Source organism: Cavia porcellus, unplaced genomic scaffold (genome assembly GCF_034190915.1).
Source record: "Cavia porcellus strain 051 isolate PalLab524CR breed Dunkin Hartley unplaced genomic scaffold, mCavPor4.1 scaffold_1, whole genome shotgun sequence".
In the NCBI taxonomy this organism is placed as follows: domain Eukaryota; kingdom Metazoa; phylum Chordata; class Mammalia; order Rodentia; family Caviidae; genus Cavia; species Cavia porcellus.
The window spans coordinates 26,558,545-26,582,755 of NW_026947484.1; the positions used below are offsets into that span (position 1 = coordinate 26,558,545).

Consider the following 24,211-nt stretch of genomic DNA (forward strand, 5'->3'; position numbering starts at 1 on the left):
TGTCACACAAGAAGTCATTTTCTCAAAACAAGTATTATTGTTTTCATCTTTACCTATCTGATAGGTGAAAAATTCAAAGATCTTTTATGTGCATTCATTATGAATTGCAAATATTTATCGGCAGTATTTAAAGAATAAAAACAATAGTGACCAGATTCTATTTCCCAAATCCACAGAATTAAAATCAATGAAAATGTCAGAAATTTGCATTTTTAACATATTCTGTGTATGATCTCATGAACATTCCAATCTGAGAATGGAAAGCCCATATATTAAATGTCTATAATGATAAGCAGCTTACAAAATTTCTCAGTACAGCCATTCAATAAGTAAACCGAGCAGGGTCAAGAGACATTTCAGAAATGTCAAAAGAAAACGTCTTAGGATAACTTGACCAAGATTATGTAGCTAACAAGAAAAAGAACTCTTCACAAAGCTGAAGAACATAGATAAGACAGTTTTCAGTTTCAGCAATCTTAAAATTTGAACAACTATACATTGTCAGTTGGAGAACTTTGTTGCAAACCACGGACTCAGGCAACTCACAACCAAGCTTAGGATTCAAACTCATGACGCAGGAGGCACTATATAACATTTTACATTTCAAACTGATATTTTTAGAAAGGAATTAAAAAGAAACACTCAGAAAGGAAACAAAGAGGTTGTATTTATATAGGAAGCCACCACCCAAAGCATCCACTCTCTATACTTACAGAAGTGCACATACACTGCTTTCTTTAAAAAGTGGAATATTCTCCACCCAGACACCAAATGTCACACTTACACGACCCTGGGTACTGCAGTGCAATGGTTTCTGTTATAAAACCTTGAGCCAGTGCAAAACAAGTTTTTTGGAGCAAACAGACTTGTTACTAAATTCTTTCTGTCAAATTTGCCTCGTTTGTCATGTGAGAATAATCCCAACCTCATGGATATTTTACCAAGAAGGAAATGGGGAAAGTGCTAAACAAATGGTTAGCACCTAGTTACATTTCTGAAAGATAGACCTACACGGCAAAAACTAGTTGTTTCTGTATTGTGTCACAGGACTTCGAAATTTTAACTAATGTTCAGTACACAAAAGTACGGCAAGCTATGGAGCAAAACAAGGCCTAATCAAAAAGTCTATAAATTATCCCAAAATAACTGGATTACCACTCAAGTGGCTGGGATATATAAATCTCAAAGGAAAAAAGATTTCATAAATATTCAAAATATTACTGACACATAAAGTTTGATTTGGAAGGCATTACATGAAAAAATAGAAAACTAATAGTTTTACCCTGAGTAAATGAATTTAAATCTGAAAGGAATAAAATATACATTGGGCACATATGCTACATCAATTAAAGCCAAACAAAATAATACTTAAAAAGCTAGATGGAGCTGTAAACATTTTTTAATAGTTTAGAAAGCTTTTCAAAAACTCTCAAAACTTTGTAGTAAAATATAAATTCATATTAATGTTGAAGAAATACTAGTATTTTCCTGTTTTTTCTCAAAAATAATCTTATACTAATGTATTACTGTATTATAGTAATATGTTGCTGTTTCTTAAAATATAAAAGAAAATGACACATAATTATATAATTAAGAATTGTTGCTTAATTTCGTAAATATAAAAATTATTTTTTATTCTTGTTTCTGAAGTCAGTGATATATGTATAACTTTTCATCTGAAGATTTAACAGTCATGGCATTTTTGCAGATTAAGACAAGAAAGGAAACTACATGTTTATAATAGTCATTAAATATAATAATTATCAAAAGTTAATTTAATAAAAGTGGGTATAATCCATTTTTTTATACCCAGTTAAAAGAATTTCAGCTATGAAGCCCCAGCCTGCAGTCAGTTAGTTGGTTTCTAGGCGCTCCCAAAGGAATCATGGTCTTTTTGTTTTGTTTTGTTTCTCATTCACCAACAGCTCTATGTGTGCCTGGGGCAATTAAGGTACCTTACAAAATGTTTGAATAAATAAATCCACATTATCCAAATACCAGTGCTTTGATTAATCAAATGTAACACCTACCACATTTTGCGGCTTCATGTGGCTTAATATTAGACTTATCAATCTAAAACAAGGTAAATCATTTATTATTATGTCTTCCAATACAACTAGATTACTAATTCTGACCCAGATAGAAATCATTATTATTGCTGTTCATGTTAGTTGTGTTTTAATTGAGCTGCTGAGAATTTGTTAAAATTGGCTGCAATCCCATTCTACTGATTGTATCAGTTTTGCCCACAGATATCAACTATCTGAGTCTTTCTTTGCTATTTAACACAGTCATTGTTAAATACTTCTTTCTATATAACAAAAAGTTAGACAAATGTTAAAGAAACAATCAGTATCAGTGTCTTATTTGGACACTATTTTAGAGTACAAAGGCAGAGAATTTCTCTGTGGGCTGCCAAATGTTAACAGCCTTCCAGAAGGTTGAGTCACAATACCATGATCACTAGAGTGTTCCAAAGTTCAACTGATTAATATTTAGGAAATTTTCAACCTCCAAATTCTCATATTTATAATGCAAATAATAAAAATACTTAAGTCAAAGTTAGTATGCGCCATCTTAGATTCAATTCACAGGTTACTAAGAATCAAACAGTGTGTGTGTGTGTGTGTGTGTGTGTGTGTGTGTGTGTGTGTGTGTAGAGAGAGAGAGAGAAAGAAATGTAACATTTAATAGAACGTTTGTATCAAATAAATGTATACTTTTAATGTACTGCCTTGGTTACTTTTCTCTCCTTGCTGAGACAAAATACTCGATGACCAAGATTAAGGAAGAAAGGTTTATTTAGCTCACAGTTTATGGAGATTTCAGTCCATAATTAGCTGGGTCCAAGGCAGAGTGGCACAGGGGAGAAGGCAACAGTTCATGGCAATTATAGACCCTGCCCACCCTAAGGTGGGTGTAGCACTCACATTCATAATCCCAGAATCAGACCATGAATTAATCACAAATTCTAGTAGTTTGTCCCATGACTGAGGCTTTGGGATGACATTCAGACTCAATCCATAATACCAACTGTACATTCATTTGTAGATAAATCTGAAACATTCCATCATGAGAAATTTTATGACTCCTTCACAATTTATTATACAAGTCAATTCTGCTATTTAAAGGAAAGACAGGGTTTACTTTTTCAGATATATTAATTCACTTAGAAATATTTAAATAGTCTTACAAGTATATCAGGTATTAAAGCACACAAAGTTTTGCCCCAGATTCCTAAATTTAAATCCCAGCTCTGGCACTGCTATGCAATCCTGAGCAATATTCTGCATACCAAATCTCACATAAAATGAGAGTAAAAGTAGACACCTACCACTCAGGTTATTTTGATAAATATCTGATAAATGATAGTATCTGATAAATGCAACTATACTAACATTAATAAAATCAGTAACATCAATACTAATTATCTGTGTAGCTGACAATAATTAATATTAATTGCCATTATTATTTTAAGTGACCTACCAGAAATTGATTCCTATTTAAGTTTATGCCAGTAGCTGCCATACTGGACAGGAATATATGCTGAGTCAAAGACATAGTTCATAATTAATTCTTACCCATGGATTTAAAGGCCATAGGAAACTAATAAAACCTGAAAACAATCTATTATCTGACTCAAAAGTATAATGCAATAATGGTATCTAAATTGTAACTGAGAATTAGATTTTCAGTTGGAAATCAGTTTGGACAAAAAGTCCATAAGTCATAAAGTTGTGAAGATGTCATTTTCCCTAAAGAAATTTTAGTGGGTTGTAGTTTTGCCATGGGATGATGGCACTTACTTAAGTTGTCTTCAATTACCCAGACACATGTTTACTAAGCAGAGAAAAGAACACCTGACCTCACCCTCACGATGAAAGAACATACTCGCAGGTAAGTCAGAGACAAAAACTCAGTAAATATAAAGTTGGGAAGGTCACAGCATACCATGAAATGCTGAACTTGGCCTAATTTCTAAACTTTGACCAAACTTTTCCCATGTTCCTGCACCCCAATGAATCCTAGGGGACTACAATCAAAAGTCCAAAAGCAAAAAGCGGAATGTTTGCGGTATGTTAAGAACCTTCCTCTTATTACGCCTAGAAAAAAGGTACCTGAGTTGACTTTAGTAAACATTTACTGGTGGATTCCATTGCTTTTTCTCTATGGTTTCTTAGTTCTTCATAAAATCTTGCCAGGAAAGGAGATTGAACATCCTTATGATGAGTGGTTTAAAAGCAGAGTACAATAGCATTAAAACAGTTCTAGAAACCTGACTGCAGAATCACTACTGTTCCTTCTCATGAATGAGTGATGATGCAGGGTGTCAAACACGCCTGGCGTAGCACAAGGGGCTGGGGAATCCACTCTTCAGGAAGGACTGTAGAGGTTACAATCACTTCAGGCTCACAGCATGTAACTATTTGCCAAAAGCACAGTGATTATGCATTTGGGAGACCACAGATCCCTTATCCAAGAACTTGTTAGGTTAACAAGCAACAGGGTTCCAGAAAATCAAATATGATATCCTCCTAGCAAGGTTTATGACTCTGGAGAAGCTTCAACTCTTGAGTATTCCTGAGACATTTAAAAACATTTGAGAAGCTTAAAGCTGCATGAGAAAGTAAATTATGGAAAATAAAAAAGATAAAAGCAGCAGATCAAAAATATAAAATATATTTAGTATAAATCTGGGTTGTTGAGAGTTACAAAGAGAAGAAAATAAAATGCATGAGGAAAAAAGCTTCAGAAATTTTATATATAGATAGATAACAATAGGTGACAGACATATATAATATTTATAACATATACATACACCTGTCACAAATTTTGCAACAAATCACTATACATAAAAATATTTTTTAAAATATGCATAATTTAAAATCAACTAAAAAGTTGAAGTTTAAGAAATACAAACAGTATTTGAGATACAAAGTTTAAAAATTCAGGCAAAGTTAAGAATTGGCAGCAAAGTTATGTTTTAAACCTATAATCATACTGAGAGACAGTAAAGCAGTAAACTAGTGACTATTAACCATTAAAAAGTTTCTCACTGGAGGCAATAATGTCTTCTCCAAAGACATTATTCTTTCCCCTGCACCACCATGTCTTCTAACGCTATATTTTACATGCCAGCCTATTTATTGTTTGCATAATTATGTTCTTAAAATCTACACGTAAATTAGGCTGAAACTTGACAAGTAAAATATTGAAATATCTTTCATAATATTTCAGCTCTGTATGCACCGACAACCACAAAAGACTCCTTCTGTTCCAAAGACACAAACCAATTCAACAAATATTTATTCAGGCCCTACTATAAAATGTGTTCAGGAAGGAAGGCATTCACCGGCTTTAAATCCTTGGCCAGACAAGTGAGAGGAATACCAATTCCTCAGAAGAAACCCAGATTTCAGACTTTTCTGTTTATTGTTTGTTTCCTAGAATTCAACGTTTTCCCTCAGGAATCTGTTTATCATTCCAATTTTTTTTCAATTCATTTTTTAAATTGAGTAATATTTATTGGTCAAAGGTAGAAATGAGAACTTCCTAGAAAGTAAAGTCAATCTATTAAAGAAAATTAATGTGTTGTACACACACTGACCATACAATTCTGTTTCTAGGAACGTAACCAGAAGATACTGGGACAAACAGCCCAATCAGTCCTTCAGTTTCAGATCAGACACATCTAGGTGCTATCCTAGACATCTAAGCTACAGCAGTGAAAAAAGAAAGCAAGGCCCCTGACTGGTGTGGTGCCTGTACTTTCATGTTAGTTATCTTACTGTACTAATCCAATACAGAAGACCTTGAGCCTTTGGGTGTAACGTAGTTTTTTCAAGCAAAACATATTTCAAATTACTAAAAACCGCTCTACAGTATTTAATACAAAAGGCAATTGTTTCCTTTGAAAAACAAAGGACTTTGGGGAAAGACAGATATATCAAAGATAACATTCAAACTTATACCTCTAAAAACTTCAGGGTTTTTTTTTTTTTTTTTAATGCTTTAGGTTTCTAAAAACTACTATGTAGTAGATAACTGGACAAGAATAAAAAAGTTGTGAGATTTTACTTTTAAGAAACTATTTTATGGAATTTTCTTACACACTATTAGAACTTTTTTAAACAGATCAAAGTGAATTGTGACACAAAAAGAAAATATTAGGCCTATTCTCATGAAAGAAAAGCAGGAAAACTGCAAGTGTAAGACCGTATGTTTAAAGTTTATTAATTGTTCATTATAAAACTGCTGTGAATTTGCTAGATGAGTTTCATTTGTACTATCTGCAGTATTAAGTGTTAGCTATTATATGTGGTAATTTATTCTATATCTTGCTACTACTTATATCACCTAATTTTTCTGTGCAAACAAAACCTGTGTATGCACTTGCACTTTTCAAGGTGAAAAGAGAAAAAAATCACTGGAATTCTTAAAAGCGACAATCTAAATTAATATTAGTAATATTAACAAACAACATCAAAAGAAGCTCAGATGAAGATATTCTTTATGTAACTGGGAAAAGTCCATATGCATAAGAAATTTTGAAGAAAACCAACAATAAAAAGAACCAGAAACTTCCAATAAATGACAGGATAAATGTTATCATGATAAATCCATGTACCAAATATGTCAGGATATCAGAAAGTGTTACCATGAAGGTATTTTTGCCCTCTTTTTACAGAGGAAGATGTCAAGTTAGAAAAATGATCTTGTAAGTTGTGACTAGCTGGTTAGATAAAGCCTCAGGAAACTGCCAATACTCAATCACACATTTAATATTTCTTAAGAATTATGCATCCTAAAGAAGTAAGAATATTAAAAAGCACTTAATCAGGTCGTCAATTTAGACAAAAGAGATCTAAACAGCAAAAGAAATTCAAACTTCTATCAACCGAACAACTGAGGTAGGTATCTGAGAATTGTAGGCACAGAAAGGTAAGATATGAATTGAATCCAGGGATTAGGATACACAATTACTTCCCTTCCAGAAGGGATGGAATTACTGAGAGGAACAGAGTTCCATGGAACTGATCCACACCTCTGAAAAGAATCCAGTCTTTGTCCTAGTTAAAAGCACTGCAAACTTAACCCAGCCAAGAAGACAACTACAAAATTTATAATGGGAAGATTACTCTACAACTGTGTACAATGCCATAAATATTTCATGTATGGAAAATATATTTCAAAAAAAGAAGTTTGAACTTAAGTGAAGCAAAATTTTTAAAAAAACAAAATCATTATATTAATACTTTTGTACATACTACACATTATAATTAAATAACTGACTTTGGCTTGTGTGTATAGTATTAGTATACTGAAGCACTTAAACATCGTATTTTTAAGTTTAATTTATTGCATATACAGAAAATATTAACAGCATGTAAAAGTTTATCAATTAGGCAACAGATATAAAAGTCAAATATAATTTGGAAATCCAATTAAACATTTTTTAAAGCATTGAAATTTTTAAGTTTGTGAAGAATACCATAATTCCTCAAAAGCCCTTAAATGTGATTGCTCAAATATTTCAGATTGTTTTAGAGTACCTTTACTTGTACTATAAAAATTAACAACCAACATCAAAACTTACAACTTTAAAAACTTGAGTATTAAATTCTAAAACCAGAGTGAATTTCTAAAGCCTGGTACCCCAAAACTGCCCCCAAGAACACTGTACATTTTATATTTAAAACTGGCACTGAAAGACAAAGAATAAGGCAAATAAGAAGGCAAGTGAAAGAGAAAGCATATTATCATGAGCACATTTACGTACGGGAAAAACATGGGAAGACTCCAAAATGTTAACATACATATCTTGCACATATATATCTTTACCCTAATTAGCTGGAAAATTAATAAAATTACTTTAGATGCTATGTTAAAGTGAAACTTCAGCAGTTTATGAAAAAATATAAACTTGGTTATCTTTTCATCTTTAAGTTATACAGAAACTTTTGTCAAAGAGAACAACATTTTACACAAGTAAGGTCTTCGTGTGTTTTCATTTTATCTTGAACATTTAGAACAGTGCTCTATGCCACATTTATTTATATATATATATATATATATATATATATATATATATATGGCACTTTCTAAGAAATAAATTACATATGTTTTTGCTTTTATGTATAAGTATCTGGAGCTAGGGGTAATAAACTCTCTGCCCAAAGTACAGTTTTTCTGTTTTTAAGTTAAAATTACAGTGTTTAACAGTGAACACAATTTACAAGAATCCCTAGACAACAGATGTCAACTGGAATTTTCATGAGCAAAATAGACCTATCCTCACTGTATATTCATCTTTGTTTCTTACTCTTTGCAAGAAAACGAAAAATTGAGCATGCTCATTTAATCTCTTATCCTCTGAAAATGTATGCAATCTATTAGATTTATGTAAGCATTCTGAAGATCTATAAACCAGATGATAACAGCTCATTCACCATTTCTATTCAGCATCTTCTCTGAAGTTAATCAATTATTTCTCAGCACTCACACATCAGTAAAGAAAAGCCAGGCACAAGACATCCGCCTTCCATTCATGGAACAATAACTGATGCTCTGTGTCCTATTATTTAAAAATTGGTTTTCTCAAAATAAGAACTGCAAGGTACAGCACTAGTAGACCACTAAGTTCAGACTTCTAGTACAGCTGAATAGCTCTGCTGCTTTTTTTGTTAGCAAGAAAGTACCACTAAGTAATGTCAAAAGAGAATTCTCTGTGTAATTTGTTCATCATATTGTAGCTTCAAAAGTTCCAACTATATCAAAACAGTCAGTATTTCAGGTATCTTTCTAGCCCATTAGGAATAATAACTTCACTAACTGCAGCACAGTAGTAATTCAGGGCCAGAACTTTTAGAATTGAATTGAATTGTACCTTGGGTCAAATAATGTCTATGTAAAATATACAACTATAGTTTTGCAAAGTCCATCGTAGTACAGTTAGTATAAAAGGGAAGTATTGGTCTCAGCAGTGCACACAGACACTGCATGGCAATTCACAATTAAGACTGATAAATACTCCTAAAGAATTAGAAATCTTCTACCTGGCTTGTGATGATCATGCATGAGCGGGATTACACTTAAGGTGTGTTCATTCATAAATGACAAACATAAATAAGCAAAAAATAATATTTACTAAAAAAGAATATGCATGTTTGCAAAACCTGACCCTGAACAAATGGGCAACCCAAATGTAACTTCTCAAATGAGGGAAACCACTGAAAGGCACTTTACTTAAGGACTCTTCATTATTTTCTCAGAATTAACTCAGAACCAGCATACTACTTAAGAATATCTCATTGATTTACAGGTAGCAAAGATTCTTTATATCCGCTAGTTTTGAGCCTTAATGATCAATACAAAGCCTAACCACATTCTCTTCTTCCAAAACTCTTACGTGATTACATCTCATTAGAAGGAAGTGTTCTGAAACAACATAGTCAATTTTATCACAAAAGATACTAAGCCTCTTGGATGAATGGCAATGATATTTGGAAATTTAAAGATAAGTAAGGATTAGATAGCTCCACAATTTTTGTTACCAGGATATAATATGAATAAATTCTAAATCAATGATGCTACATAAACTAATTATTTAAAAAAAAAAAACTGAACAGCTAGAAGCATCATAGATTACATAATTCCTCAAGGTATACGACTGTCTCTAAAACATACAATAAGATCTCTCTACTGCACTAAATGGCTCCAATAAAAGCCCATTCCTAATGTCCATTACATATCAAAAGTTCGAGGAAAATGGATTTTCTTGCCATTGATAAGGGAATGCTAGTGGTAATGGAATCCAAAGTAATGACTAGCCACTCACTAGATAGGATGTAAATTCCAGGTGGGAGAAGCCATCTGGCCTAAGGAATAATTTAAACTAACAAGTAAACAATACCACCTTGTGAAAGCAAAAATGTGTTTAAGTGACATAGCCAATATAATGTAAAATTTAGCAAACCAATTTCCCCTACACAAACAACCTGTTAATTCCAAACTCTGTAGAAATCTACAGCCATTCCAGCAGTGCATAAAGCTGCTTTCACTTAGTAGCTGTGTGGTCTGGGGTACATGATTTAACCTCTTTGACCTTTAGTGTCTTAATCCTTAACGCTGAAATAAGATGACTTCGGCCATTGGCCTCTGTATCAGAAATGACAAAGAGACTACACTAACCACCGGTACACAGTAAATACCAGGAAAGTATTGTTCCTGTATGCTCCCTTCTGCTGGCCACTGCACCATGAGAGACAGGTGACTGAAGGTCCCCTGCTACTCATGGAATTTTCCAGAGGAAGGTTAGCTATGGAAACTTGCTAACCATGATCCAGTGCTCCTGGGACAAGTTCTTCTCATAGGCAAGTCATCATATAGTTCCTCCTTAAAATCTCTTAAGACCTTCATAAAACTTCCACTTGTTAACACCCATCTCCATAAAACTCACCTCACCACTACCCTCAGTGGGGCACTCCTGCTGACTCAATCAGAGAAACGCTTTGCTGTTACAGTCCTGTTCTGACCTCAGGTGCCACTGGTCTCAAAATCCCACTGGCTTTGCCAGGTCTATTAATCACCACCAATTCAAAGTCTTTGATGAAGCTGAACTGAACACCAGCCCCAGATGGCAAGAAAGCTGCATCTGTTACCCTCAGACCACTGCTAGTGTTACTGAGGGTCTAAGCAAGCTAAACAATCTCCAATTACAATCTTTACAATACATGATCTTCGTTGCAGCTTTTCCTATCAGGGATACAGGCCAAACCCTTTGTTATGGTTCAGTTGAAAATGCCCCCCCAAACCCTCATGCACTGAGACAGGGTTTTTGAAAGTGACTGGAACATGTGGGTAGATTCACTGGGGACTTTCTCCACTGCCACGTTCAGTGCTGTTGTGGGTGGGGTCTGGTCAGAAGAGGTGGTCACTGTGATGTGAGCTGGAAGGGTGCACCTCCCACCCCAGCTCATCCTTTCTCTCTCTGCTCCCTGGCTGCCATGAAGTGAGCTGCTTTCCTCTGCCCACACCCCTTCCACACACTGCTTCTGTGTTTAAGGCTGGCAAACAAAGAAAGACTTACACCTCTCAAACTGTGAGCCAAAATAAGCCTCCCACCTTTATGTTACACATGTCAGGTATGCTGTCCCAGCAACAAGGAAATGGACTAAGACACTTTTAAAGATTGCTAAGTGCCAAGATTATCGGCCTTGCAAGACAGCAACTATATGGATGGTTCCAAATGGATAGGAGACCTCACCTTTCTATGACAGGTAATATCCTATCCCACTCTCAGCAGTCTCTTTCCTGTGGCAGACAATTCATTCTTAGGTGTCTCTAAATTGCTGATGTTCCTATGCCACATGTTCTGCAGCCATCATATGACAATCATATGACAATCATATGACAATCATATGATACATGACAATCATATGATACAGTTCTCTGCATGTTTAAAACACTTTAAAGTACAAGAATTCTCTGGTCTCATTAAAGACTTCCTTGTCAGACTCTAAGATTTCAACATTCTTCTATAAACTGACCTTAATAAAAGATGGGGAAACATTATTTAATTGATAGAAATGTTTGAGAAACAGTGTCTTGAATGAATACATGACTAGTAACAGATGGCCTAATTCAATCAAAATCTCTGGAACTTAAGTCAAGTACTTGTAATAGACTGATCTCTCTCTCTGGCTATAGGCACCCATTCAAAACAGAAGTTCCATAATCAGCCAGCTGTTATTAGATCATCCATATGATTGATTCAGATATCCGGGTTTTAGGTTTTTATCATGTCTGACACTCACAGTTGGAAAACCTTTATTAATATTTTAATCTAGTGAGTTAATCTTTATTAAGGATTAATGTAAAATGTTTTAAGTTTGAAATTTACACCAATGTAACTATAGTGAACATATTTCAAGCAAAAATATTCTTAAAGTCAACTTATATCATCTATAAAAGAATTCATGAAAAAGCAATGTTTAATTGTACATAGATTTCATACTTGAATAAAGTACTGTTTTATTTTATAAATTTGTTTGGTAATAAATCAAGCCTTGGTTATATTTACATTCTTTATATTTCATTGTTAATGAAAAAGCATAAAGACTCAGATCTTTATTTAAATGTTTTCACTTTAAATTGGGTTTTGAATATCTATTATTTCTGTGATGAAGTTTTGTTTACTGAAACAAGCTTCAGTTGTCAAGTTATAACATTTCATACATTGTTAAATCCCTCTAATATCTGCTTTTAAAACAAATAATAAAGCAAAATAAAACAAAAGTTTTAATTCAACAAAAAGTGTGGTATCAACTAAAGAGTATTATCATAGCAAACCTACATATTGTAGTTAATATATAAAGTTAGAAAATAAAGGTGAAAGAAATAAGGTATTACTCAGCTCTCAAAGTTCATAAAGAAATTTATAATCACAATTTATTTCACCCCTTTTAAGTGACGTGTAAGGAGCCTTTTCAGGGAGATTCTATTCTCATTTTATGGAGTAGGATACTGAGGCTTAGATGGAGATGAACTTGAAATAACAAAATACTGGAAAGCCTTAGACTGGCCTCCATCTAACAGTATACATTTTCAGACTTTTAGACGAAATAGTCCTATCACTGTAGATATTGAAAAACAAGGAGTTCTTCCCTATATTTTGAAGAAAGACACAGAAAAATAGAGCCAGAAGATAATGAAACAATGAGTCAAGTCACCATGGTCACAAATAATACCCAAATATTAAAAAAATAGTCAAAAATCCAATGGGGCAAACCAGCAAAGGCAGTAGATGAGAACTTAGTATTTGGAAAAATCTAAGGAACTTACACAAGTCAACAGCTTGAAAACAAGAAACTTTAATTTTTAAAATGGACCAAGGATCTGTATAGACATTCCTCAAAAGAAGACATGCAAAAAAATCAGCTGATGAGTGAAAAATATTCCACACCATTAATCATTAGGGAATTGCAAATAAAAACCACATTGCAATAATACCTTCTACCTGTTGGAATAGCTTTTATTAAAAAGACAGAGGATAACAAACATTGGGGAGAATGAAGTGAAAAAGAGCATTTGTACACTCTTGATGGGAATGTAAATCAGTATACAGATTAAGGAAAATGGCATAGAAGTTCCCAAAGAAATTAAGAAGAAAATTCCCACATGGTCAAGCAATCCCACTTCCAGGCATCTATTCCGAAAAACATGAAATCAGTTAGGTTAAAAGATAGTCTGAACTCACTTACTTATTCACAAATAATCAAGATAGAGAATCATATGTAACAGCTATCAATAGATGAATAAAGAAAATGTGAGACATACACACAGTGGAACCATCCAGCCTTAAAAAAGAAGAAAATCCTTTATTTGCAACAACGAAGATGAACCTGAATAATATTATGCTAAATGAAATAAGCCAGCCACAGACAGATAAGTACTATATGATCTCACTTATATGTAAAATCTAAAATAGTTGACCTTACAGAAGCAGAGAGAAGAATAAATAGTGGTTTCCAGAATTGGGAGAGACTGGATAGAGTTCAAGCCAAGGTAATAAAAGCTTCTACTGCAGAAACAAATCCAGTAGACAAATGAGTAAGTTCTGAAGATCTACTACACAACATAAGGGTAATAGTCACTAATTATATACTGTATAAAAATTACCAAGAGTACATCTTAAGTGTTCACACGACAAAAATGACAAAGATATGAGGTAATAAATTGTTGATTTGCTTAATCATATCATTTTGTAAAATATACATACCAAAACATCACGGTATATAGCATGATGTGTATAATTGTTCTTTTGTCAGTTGTCTTACTTCCTCTTGCTCAGACAAAATACCCAACACATGCAAGTTAAAGGAGAGATTTACTTTAGCTCACAATTTGCAGAAGTTTCAACCTCCAGTTGGCTGGCCCCCACGCAGGGATGGCGGAGGGGCATTGCAGAGGAGGGACAGTCCATGGCAGGAAAGGCAGGAAGCAGCATACAGTGATCCTCCCTTTCCCTCTAATTCCACTCAGGCTACAAGCCTGTTGTTTGGTGCCACCCATATCCAGAGTTCCATTATCCACACCTAGAACTATGCTAGCCCAGTCAGTGGACTAATCTAGCATCACATACTCTGAACCCACATTCATACATGCATAACCCTGCAAAAAAGATCCCAGCAAAACAAAAAATGTGAATTACACTTGCAATATGATTAGAAAGTTACTGTAGTCTTTCTGGGTAGTACTATTAGGTAAGAACACTCACCTGCTCACAAAAGCTAACATATTTGCTTCAATGAGCGTCAGGGACCCTATAATCTAATGTTCCATTGTTCTGTCCTTTGCAATTTATCATTAGACTCTTACATATTCCTACTCTTTAACTTCTCCTTCAATCGTCCCTCTCCATCTCTCTGATTGTACATGAACATTACATAAAATACTTTCTCAGAATCTATATAATATGCCAATCCCTAAACAGATTGATACAATAGCAAACAAACTGAAAAATGAAAAGTTCATGATGATGATAAGTGTTTAAATCACCACACGTAAGCAATCTCTACACCTTACACAATAAGCTAAACAACCGTAAGGATACTGGCTAGTTCTTACTGGTTAGCAGCCTTACCCTCAAACTAAAGGAAACACTCAAACTAAAACTTCTAAGATAACTCCATACACTAAAGCAAGTTTCAATAGTCTCAAGATGTATCACTTCATGTGTATGACCCTGTCCTCCAACTCTCTGAACCAAAAAGGATATAGCATATGAAAATTTCATTTTTCAAAAAAAGGTCAGACAAAATTCCAGCTAAAAAGTACAGCATTTGCTTTCTTTTTTTAATGAGTGTGTCCTATGCTATAAAGCCTTCTATTATCAACAATTCAATGCATTATGCACATGTATACTTTTAACTAATATTTTAATTATCGTATTCATACTGTTCAATCACTTCTAGATTTACATATGAGAAAGTTATTGATGATAATTAATGAGGAAAGCTTTTGGGAATTCTTGAAATTGTGCCTAAATACATGAAGTAAATTCCACTAACTTCTCATCAATCAGTACTTTAGTCAGAACAGATACCAATGAAACAGTGAAGGGTATTTCTTTCCCTTTTCATCAAAATAAACTGAACAAAATTCCCTCATAATTGCATATTTAAAAATCTAAGCTTCATATCTGCCAACCTTATTAAGTGGCTGTACCAACTATGTGGCTTGTGTCAAATAAAACCTTTTGCAAATCTAGAAGAAACTTTTGCACAGGAAACTATAAATTTGAGCAGGCAGAATTGTTTCTGAATAGATGTATTTTTAAAACAATTCTTACCTTTACAACACTTGAATTATGCAATATTCCGTAATGGCCATAAGGGCCATATAATTAGACTTTGTATCTTTATTTTCTATGTGAAATCAAAAGCTGTCTTTTGTGCTGCCAAACTTCAAAGGTTGCTATTCCTGATTGATTTTTAATAGTACAAAATATTTGGTTGACAGTATCAGAAGAATTCCAGGAGAAATTTTCACATATATTTGCACAAAACAAAAAGAATTCACAAAATAACAATTTTCTTTGTATCTAACTTCCATTAATATGAAGAAAAGAAAACAGTTTTTGTTTTGTTCCAACATGCCCCACATTAAGGAAAGACTCAGGATACTGAAATCTTATCATCAACACTTTTCTAATTCTTGGGAAACTAAAAGATTAATATCATTTTTTAAAATATTCTACATTTTTTTACCTCTATTTTCACATTTTGCACTTAGGCCTCTCATATGAGCCAACATGACTGTCAGAAGCCGGATATCAAAAAAGCTGACTTATTCCTAACATATACAAACAAAGCAACCAATATTAATGGTACCATCAGCTACTAAGGGGATGCCTTTTAGCTACTTCTAAACCAGTATGGAGCTGGGCACAGCGGTACATACTTGGAATCCCATCCCTCACAGGCCTGAGGAGCACCAGCCTCGGCCACACATCGAGTTCAAGGCCAGCCTGGACTACATAGCAAGACCCTGTATCACAAAACAAAAATAAAGGCTGAATCCAGTCCTACGATCCTGATCATTTTACTCAGTTCTGGGTATATATGTATTACCTGTACCAGTAAATGTGTTTTTTATTTGGCAGTGCAGTGTAAACAAACTAATCCTCAAGGAATTCTGAGTGGTTCAGGTTTGAAAAGATGTTTCAAAAATGGGATTTAGCTCAGTGGCATAAGCACCTGCCTGGCAAACACCAGGTTGTGAGTTTGATCCCAGGTACCAAAAATAAGCAAATAATAAACAAAAATGTCACCTGGGTCTAATATCCACGTTGCTCCTTAATCTTACTATTTTTTGTTGAGGTAAAAATAATATAACAAATACATGTTTCTTTTGTTAGCATGACACTAAGAAAAGGAGCCTTAATACAAATAATTTTGCACATATTTCCCAGGCAGTATGCATGTATGTATAATCCTTTATGTGTGTTATCATTAACACTCAAAGTAATCTTGGATAAACTCACACAGTTATAGACATAAAAATTTCTGTATTGTTTAATAAAGTCATTTAAGTCATCCATGTATAAACTGCTAAAGAGGTACATGCAATCAGCTTTAAAAAGTAATAAAAGTTGGAAAGATAAAGTCATAAATCTCCCATAATAGAACACAGACAGAAGATCGCAGATAGGAACTTAGTAAAACTGAGAACGAACAGCCCAGTCATTCAGCACAGGCTTATGGGGCAAGCATTTAAACTTTGGTAATTGTTTTCCAGTCAGCCCACCACCATACACATACACACTGTAGTTTTCTCTTTCAAGTCTGTCTCAGTCTTGAATCTAATGGCCCACATTAATTCGTGTATTTGTCAAAACTGTCAATCAACCAACTCGTGTCTCTCCAAAGACTGTCGAAAAGGCTGAATGCTTCTTCGAGAGTCTCAAAGGACACTGTCCTTGTAAATCTGTTAAAATGTACATACCTAAAAATATTCGCCCCAATATACTAACAGAAAAGTTAGTTACTCTTTTGGATTGTGACATAAATAACAGGACCCCTTATTTTATGGCCTACACAAAATATCAAAAAGTAGGTCGGTGCCAGGGATACAACTCAGCGTCACAAAGCCTGCCTGGCAAGTGTGAGATCCTGAGTTCAAGTCCCAGTACCAAAAAAAAAAAAGGAAGAAAGAAAGAACACACACACACACACACACACACATCCACACACACACAAATGCTTAGCACCTGGAGGTGCATGATTAACCAGGCTCTTATAATATATTTTCAAAACACTTAGACACTTAGATAATTTACTACACATACTACTAATATAAACTACATACACAAGCTGGACATCCCAAATCAAAAATCTTCAGAATGCGAAGATGACATTTTAGAAAATTCTGTACCTAATTTCATGTAACTGCAGTCACAAGGCAGGCACACTAAAAATACAGTTACCTTTATGCTATTGATATAAGGTAAATGGGAAACAAGTGAATTTTGCACTTAGTCTTGGGTCTCATTCCCAAGTGATTTTATTATGTATATTCAAAAACTCCAAAATCCCAAAGAATCATAACTCCAAAACACTTCTGGTCCCAAGCATTTAAGATGAAGGATATTCAACCTTTATGATGGTACATACATCTTCTATATACTCTAGTACAAAATATATACTACATAAAATACAATGTTATAACATAATCCTATTATGCTATTAAACTTGAAAATGAATTAAAACTTAAAATGCATAGTATTAATATTGTATTACTTAAGCATCATTTAGTAAGATGATAAACTGTATATTTCATTATTAAATCAGAAATCAATACATATACAATATGGTCAAATATAAAATTAGAATTAAAAACAGACACTTTTAAGAACCGAAGATCACTATTATTTTGAAAGGATTCTTGTTGTTCCATGGATGTTTGGTTGGTCTACCAGCTAATTTTATTCAGCTTTCTCAATCTGTTTAGGAATGGAGCATTAAAAATTAATAATAAGGATTAAAATGATACTACAATGGTGAAGAAAACAATGTACAATTAAGGAAATTAAACTGTTACAAAAAAAGGTAACACTACTCTGAAACTCAGGTTCTAACTTTATTACTATTTAACTATACTATCTTTTATTTTATCTCATTTTTCAATTTCTTTAGCCAGAAAGATGACTGTTCAAAGTGAAACCATATATCAAGAGTGTTACAGATGTCATTAGTAAATTTATGGAAATTCAAGAATATTAGTTGTCTTTTTAAAAACAAATAATCATATAATTGCACCATACAATCCTATATTAATACTGCATTAAAGCTCATTTTTATAGAAAAAAATTGTGTGTGTGTGTGTAGATAAAAATGTAAAAGCAAAGTAATTCATTCTTTAGAGTCTGTTTCGAGCTTCAAAACAATTTTTTCTCAGTTTATATATTCAAAGTTCCTCTCACTGCAAAACTTAACAGAATTTCAAAGTGAATTCAATTACTGTTAGCTTTTTACCTTCCTTAAAATAATACTCATGTGCATTAATTAACATAATTCATATATCATTAGAAACAACTGGGTTTCAATGTTATGCACTTGTGAAGTAAAGAAATAAGAAAAATATAAATAAAAACTTGAATCAATACTTTCAAAGGATTAATATCTTTATTTATTCATGCATTGTTACAAAAAAACCAAGACTACATTTTCTTATTTAAACTAGAATATAAAAATTCTTTTACAGTTATTATTATAGCACATTACTGTAAAAGTTTATTGTTGAATTGATAACAAAAATTTTCAAGTACAATCTTGTCTGCTACATAATTAAAGAAAAACTATAAATTCCAAATACCCATCATAATTTAAAGATAAGAGTTTCTCCGTGTCTCTCTTACCCAGTAACACTTCAATTACTTACTCCTGCGGAAACCAATAGAACTGGTAGCCAATATATCCAAAGACTTAAATTAGGATATCAGTATTTAGGGAACTCTTAAACAAACTGGATGGGAAACCTCTGACACACCTTAAAATAAATGGAGGACTAAGAAAAATCAAGAAAACTTTCTGCTATAAAGCTCCACATGTCTCCAGACTACATGGTAAACTGTAAATGATTTTAGACTTGAGCTTCCATTTTCCTCCCTCGCCCTCTTCCTCCTCCTGCTTCTCCCGCCCCTCCTCCCCTTACCTTCCCTCACTCCTCATCACAGTAGGTGTCTTCATGAGGCTCTTCAAGAAAACCTGAAACAAAAGACTTCCTCCCACATCCTTAAGTCTACACTGACACCCTGTCAGTCCCACTGTCAAAAAGCAAAGAGACTCTGCTACTTTGTAATGGACTTTCAGTCCTCCTTATCTTCTTTTTGCCTGTGGTAATAATCTATGCTGATACTGGTAGATAGAGATGGGTAGAGAGATGGACGGATTGAAAAGATCTTCTGCTTAGTGCCCCATCAAGTATATATTCTGTGTATAAATAACTCTTCAATTCACATCTAAATGTCTCTCTCACTCAACAATCTTAAAAAGAGTCAAAGTAAGATCTGTACCCTGGCTCTCCCAAGCAAACTTTTACCAATTTCTCTTTTAGAGACAGAGAAACTACTGAGATAAATACAGAAGGGAAGGATTTCCCTTATAAATCAGTCACCACAGCTGATAACTTTCCCTTTCTAGTATTTCTTCAGGTATCTCCCCCAGAGCTTGGCTCAGGTTCTAACGAGCTCTGGATTGAACTCCAGCTTTCTGCCATAACATTTTTGGCATTCTAAAACATCCCCCACAGGGCAATCCATCTTTCAAGATGGCCTTGGCATGGTATAATATCTCTATGAGAAAATTACTGAGGCTTCTAGTCATTCAGTTAAATTACAAGGCCTTTTCATAAAAACTTTTCCTGCATACGCTGCGTCTCATTGGTACTTCTTTGGCCTTCACCTCGAGCTTTGCAATCACTCTCCATGGAGCAGCTCTCTCAGCTGCAACCAGGGAACTAGAATTCACCCTCCATCCAAAACCCCAACCCCAAACCTCTAGAATCATGCATATTTCTCTGCATCCTAAATTCAATCTAGGATGTGTGTGTGTGTGTTTAAAAGTCTGTCCACATTAATTTGACCTAATATGAATACTTTGTCACTATACCATATCCTTTAGAATAGATAAAATTTGACAGAATTGCATTAACTTTTTGAGAACTTTTATTACACATTGTGTGTATGTTTAATAAGTACTGTACCTGATTAACTGGTTTGTGTTCTGACAGAAGTCATCATAGGCTATAATCTTTAAAGTAAGGCTTGAAAACTGAGTGCCTACGAGTCTGCCCTTGTTGACCTGTAATAGGCATTCCACAATATTAATGAGAAATCAGATGTGACTTGTGCCAGCATTAGCCAAAATTGGCAACTTGCGTGGAAGTTGCAACAGCTGAAAGTTTTATGAAAAATAATTAGATAAACAAAAATCCCTGGCACTCAGTTACCTTAATGTGGCCTCCAGAACTTTCACAACCTCCTAGATTAGTGATTTTTCCCTGGGGCTGTTCCTAATATTCCTGTACTCAGTGTCACATTTCGAAAACCTCAAGGTTTAGCAAACTCAATTCCAAGTAGTGTAAAGAAAAAATTCATGATTATTCAAGCGACCATTAAAAGGTGAGTACTGGCCAGTCTCCCACTGCAGAAATGCAGCACATTAGACACCCCTGTCGCCTTCCCAAGCACTGACTGGATGTGACTAAGCCCACTGGCGCCACAGCCCCCTCTCCCTGGCACTCCAACCCTGTCTCTGCAGTCCCTCTGGATGGCTATGGAGACAGCCTGAAATCCAAAGTTACACCAACAGTGTTAAGAGGACTGGGTCTGTCCAGGACGGCCTACTCCAAATAATAATCCTTTTTCCAATCTGCCTTTGGTAGCCACTGTCCAGAGTCCCACAACCCCAAACTTAAGAGCACAGCCATCATCTGACTGTTCCTGGACATCACTTCATGACTTCAGCCTCATACTCCCAGTGTCCCGGGATTGAAAAAACAGGAAAGAAGGCTGTTAACTTTCAGGTTTTATTGATGGGAAATTTGTTTCCATCCTCACAAAGAGATGGCACTAAAAGATGGCAAGAAATCTGAGATAACTGTGGTCTGGTCGGTTGTTTTTACAGCTGGCTAAGTCAATCACTCTTTTTTAAAAGCTTAATTGACAGGTGAGAAATTCCTGGTCTCTAGTCATTCCAGGAACTCCTCAGCATCAATCTAAACTGGGACAGCGTGCTGGCAGAGAAGGGAGTGGTGCTGGCCTCGTCCCGGGGGAACTCTGGTGCAGGAATAAGGATGCTAGCGCCAGGAATGCACTGGTCCAGGGTCCAGAGGGAGGAGTGGGCGAGCGGGGAAGCGCCAGGGATGTAAAGCGGCAGGAGAAAAAAGGGAAAGATGCCCGGCCTCAGGGATGGGATGGAAATGAGTGAAGAGGGTGCAGGCTGGAGAGTAATCTGGATGAGCGAGGGCAGTGGGAGGCCAAGGCACAGGGCGAGGGCTAGGGAGAGGGGCGGCCCGGCCGTGCCGGACCCCTCCGCAGCGCGCGGCCGCCGAGCGGGAAAGTTGGCGTGGCCTGGGGCGGCGGGTGCAGCGCCCCCTGCGCTGCGCTGCGCTGCGCGGCGGGCCGGCGCCGAGCTTACCTTCTGGTCCACGATGGAGCAAGCCATCTCGCGGACGTGCGCCAGGCTGTAGTCGCCGGACGAGTCCTGCAGCAGGAGCACCGGCTCGCGGCTCAGGCCGATCTGCAGATGGAAGGAGATGCCCCCCGCCGGAGCCGCCCCGGGAGCCAGGAAAGGCGCGGGCCCCGGGCCGGACCCCGGCACCAGCGCGGCGGCGGCGGCGGCGGCGGCGACCGCGGCCACGGGCAGCAGCGGGCTAGGCGGGCGCAGCAGCGGAGGGGCGCTCATCGCTCGGGGGGCGCGGGGCGCGGGGCCGGCGGCCGAAAAGTTTTGCAGCCGCGGAGCCAGGAGCTCGTATCTCCGAGAGCCGAGACGGAAAATAAAAACTTTCCGGGAAAGTCCCCGCGCGGGGGCAGGGCGCTGGGATGAGCGCGGGAGGGGCGGGGAGCGGGAAAATGGCCGAGGCGGAGGACCGAGCGCAGCGCGGGGGAGGACCGAGCCGCCGAGCCGCCGCGCGGCGCGCTCCCAGGCCGGCGGGGCGGCGGGTCAGCGAGGGGCGGGACGCGAGCTGGGGGCGGGCGCTGCGAGCCGCCACCCGGCGGGCACCCGAGCCGCGCAGCCACCGCCCCCTCCGCAGGACCCAGCCGCGGGGCGCAGAACCGCCCGGCCCGGCGCAGGCTGTCCCTTCCCTCGGGGACCCCATCTACGCCGTCCCCGCCGCCCAGAATTCGGACCGGGCGCCCCTCGCCGACCCGCTGCCCGGGGCTGCGAACTTCCAGTCCCTGCAGTCCTGGCCACTTCTTCCAAGCGCTCTAGAGCTACCTACTTCTACAACTGAGGTGCCAGGAGGCACCCAGGAGTGCTGAGCCCTGCGGTTCCGGGAGAATCTTACCTTCACAGTGCCCCCGTTGGGTTGAAAATAGTGCGTAGTCCGAAGCCAATTGCCTGGAGATTGTTGCCAAAAGAGAGTAGGGAGCCAGTCCCCGGAAGTGTATTTAAACCTAGGGCCACCTTTTCCCCCTTGTCTGTCTGGCACACCTTGACACCAGCCCTACCCAGCCCAGAGGCACAGGTGGCTGGATTAGGAGGTCGGCTCTCTGGAAAGTAAAGCAGTTGTAACTGCAAGGGGAGGCAAGAGAAACGTCACAGGCGGCCTCTGCACTTCTGCCTCACTGGGTGTCCGGAGCTTCTACTTTGACAACTCAGAAACGCATAGCTTTTCTCCTCAATCTGTCCATAGGCCGCTTCGTAGGAGAGGAGCTCCTAAGTGCGCCCCAGCAGCATGACCATCAGTCACCAGCCAGGACGGCATGGCCTGTTGAATGTTGATCAGCGTTGCTGCTTTGATGTTAGGGCAGCCAGCAGTGCTTCCCAGTCCTTGACCGCTGTGCTCCCACCAAGGTGGACCTCTTTGGTGTGTGACCATAGCTGCACAGGTTCCAGCTTTCACAAGGGCCCTGTTCTGTGCAATACTTTGCCACCACGGTCTGCTGTCACGGTTGCAGAATTTGTAGTGAATTTTGAACAAGGGGCTCAGCATTTTCGTGTTGCAGGCTTAGCCAGTCTGGCTTCTTTCCCACGTGCTTCCTCTTGCCTACACAAGCATACCCATGCAGGTAATAGATGTGCTTTCATTTTATTTTAGACAAATTGGTTTTTAGTTTTGGCTTCTGGTTAGTGTAGGCTATTGCAAGGTACTTTTCTTTGGAGTTGTGTTCAGTCAGGAATGGAATACTAAGGCCTCCAACTACTATAGTGTCAGTCACAGCTCTAAAAGAGATTTGAATGTACTCTCTGGGTCTGTTGATTTGACAGAACTGACGTTTTCCCTGCTTAATTGTGTATAGGGTGGTTCTCTTTATCCATGGCATAGTGTAATTTTCCTGGTGTAACAGTCTCAACTAAACTGTAAGAAAGATGAAATTCTTGATTTCAGTGCCTTTCTGCGTTTTTTAGGAGGTGTGGAATTTGTTTTGTCGCTTCTTTTAGAGAATTTTTTTTTTTTTGACTTTTTTCCTTTTTATCGGTACCAGGGATCGAACTCAAGACTGCCTGCTTGCAAGGCAGGCGCTTATGCAACTGAGCTAAATCCCCAGCCCCTTGTCGCTTCTTTTAAATAACAAAAGTATAGTTTCTTCCAAAGTTGAAATAAAGTCAGTATTCTGCCATTTGCTAGTACAGGGCAAAAGTTTGCAGGTAAGTTCACAGAGTACTTACAAGCAGCTGATTTTACTTGAGATTCAAGAGATCTGGAGACATACATTTTTCGTAGAGGTCACAGTTATGTGTGGAAGACTTCTTTGTTTCGGACTTTTTCCAGCACCAGTTGCACCACCTTGAAGACAAAGTTCTTGCCCTAACAGATCACACTGAAAAGAGAAATGAAGTAAATGAAATTATCTCCAATAGTCATAACTGTAATGAATAACAATACTGCAATGATAGATAGAGGGGCTTTGTGAGCAGCACAGAGGGAAAAGGAGAATTATTTTGGCCAATGAAAAGGAGGTCTTACTGAGATGTTTACATGT

The 24,211-nt window shown here is 37.1% G+C and overlaps 1 protein-coding gene across 3 annotated transcripts in view; it reads right to left on the reverse strand.

Annotated features, from left to right (window-relative positions):
• Prkd1 (protein kinase D1) overlaps positions 1 to 22,592 on the reverse strand; it is a 301,676-nt gene extending 279,084 nt beyond the window's left edge. The window contains exon 1 of one of the 3 annotated variants that reach the window (XM_063246399.1): positions 22,573 to 22,592. Coding sequence is in view for 2 of the 3 variants with exons in the window: in XM_063246381.1 (XP_063102451.1) it covers positions 21,702 to 21,968 (267 nt within the window). In the remaining variant the exon portion in view is untranslated. Of the gene's footprint in view, positions 1 to 21,701; positions 22,223 to 22,572 lie in introns of those variants that run through there. The other 2 variants (XM_063246381.1, XM_063246388.1) reach the window with 2 other exon arrangements.
• Positions 22,593 to 24,211: the final 1,619 nt, after the last annotated feature.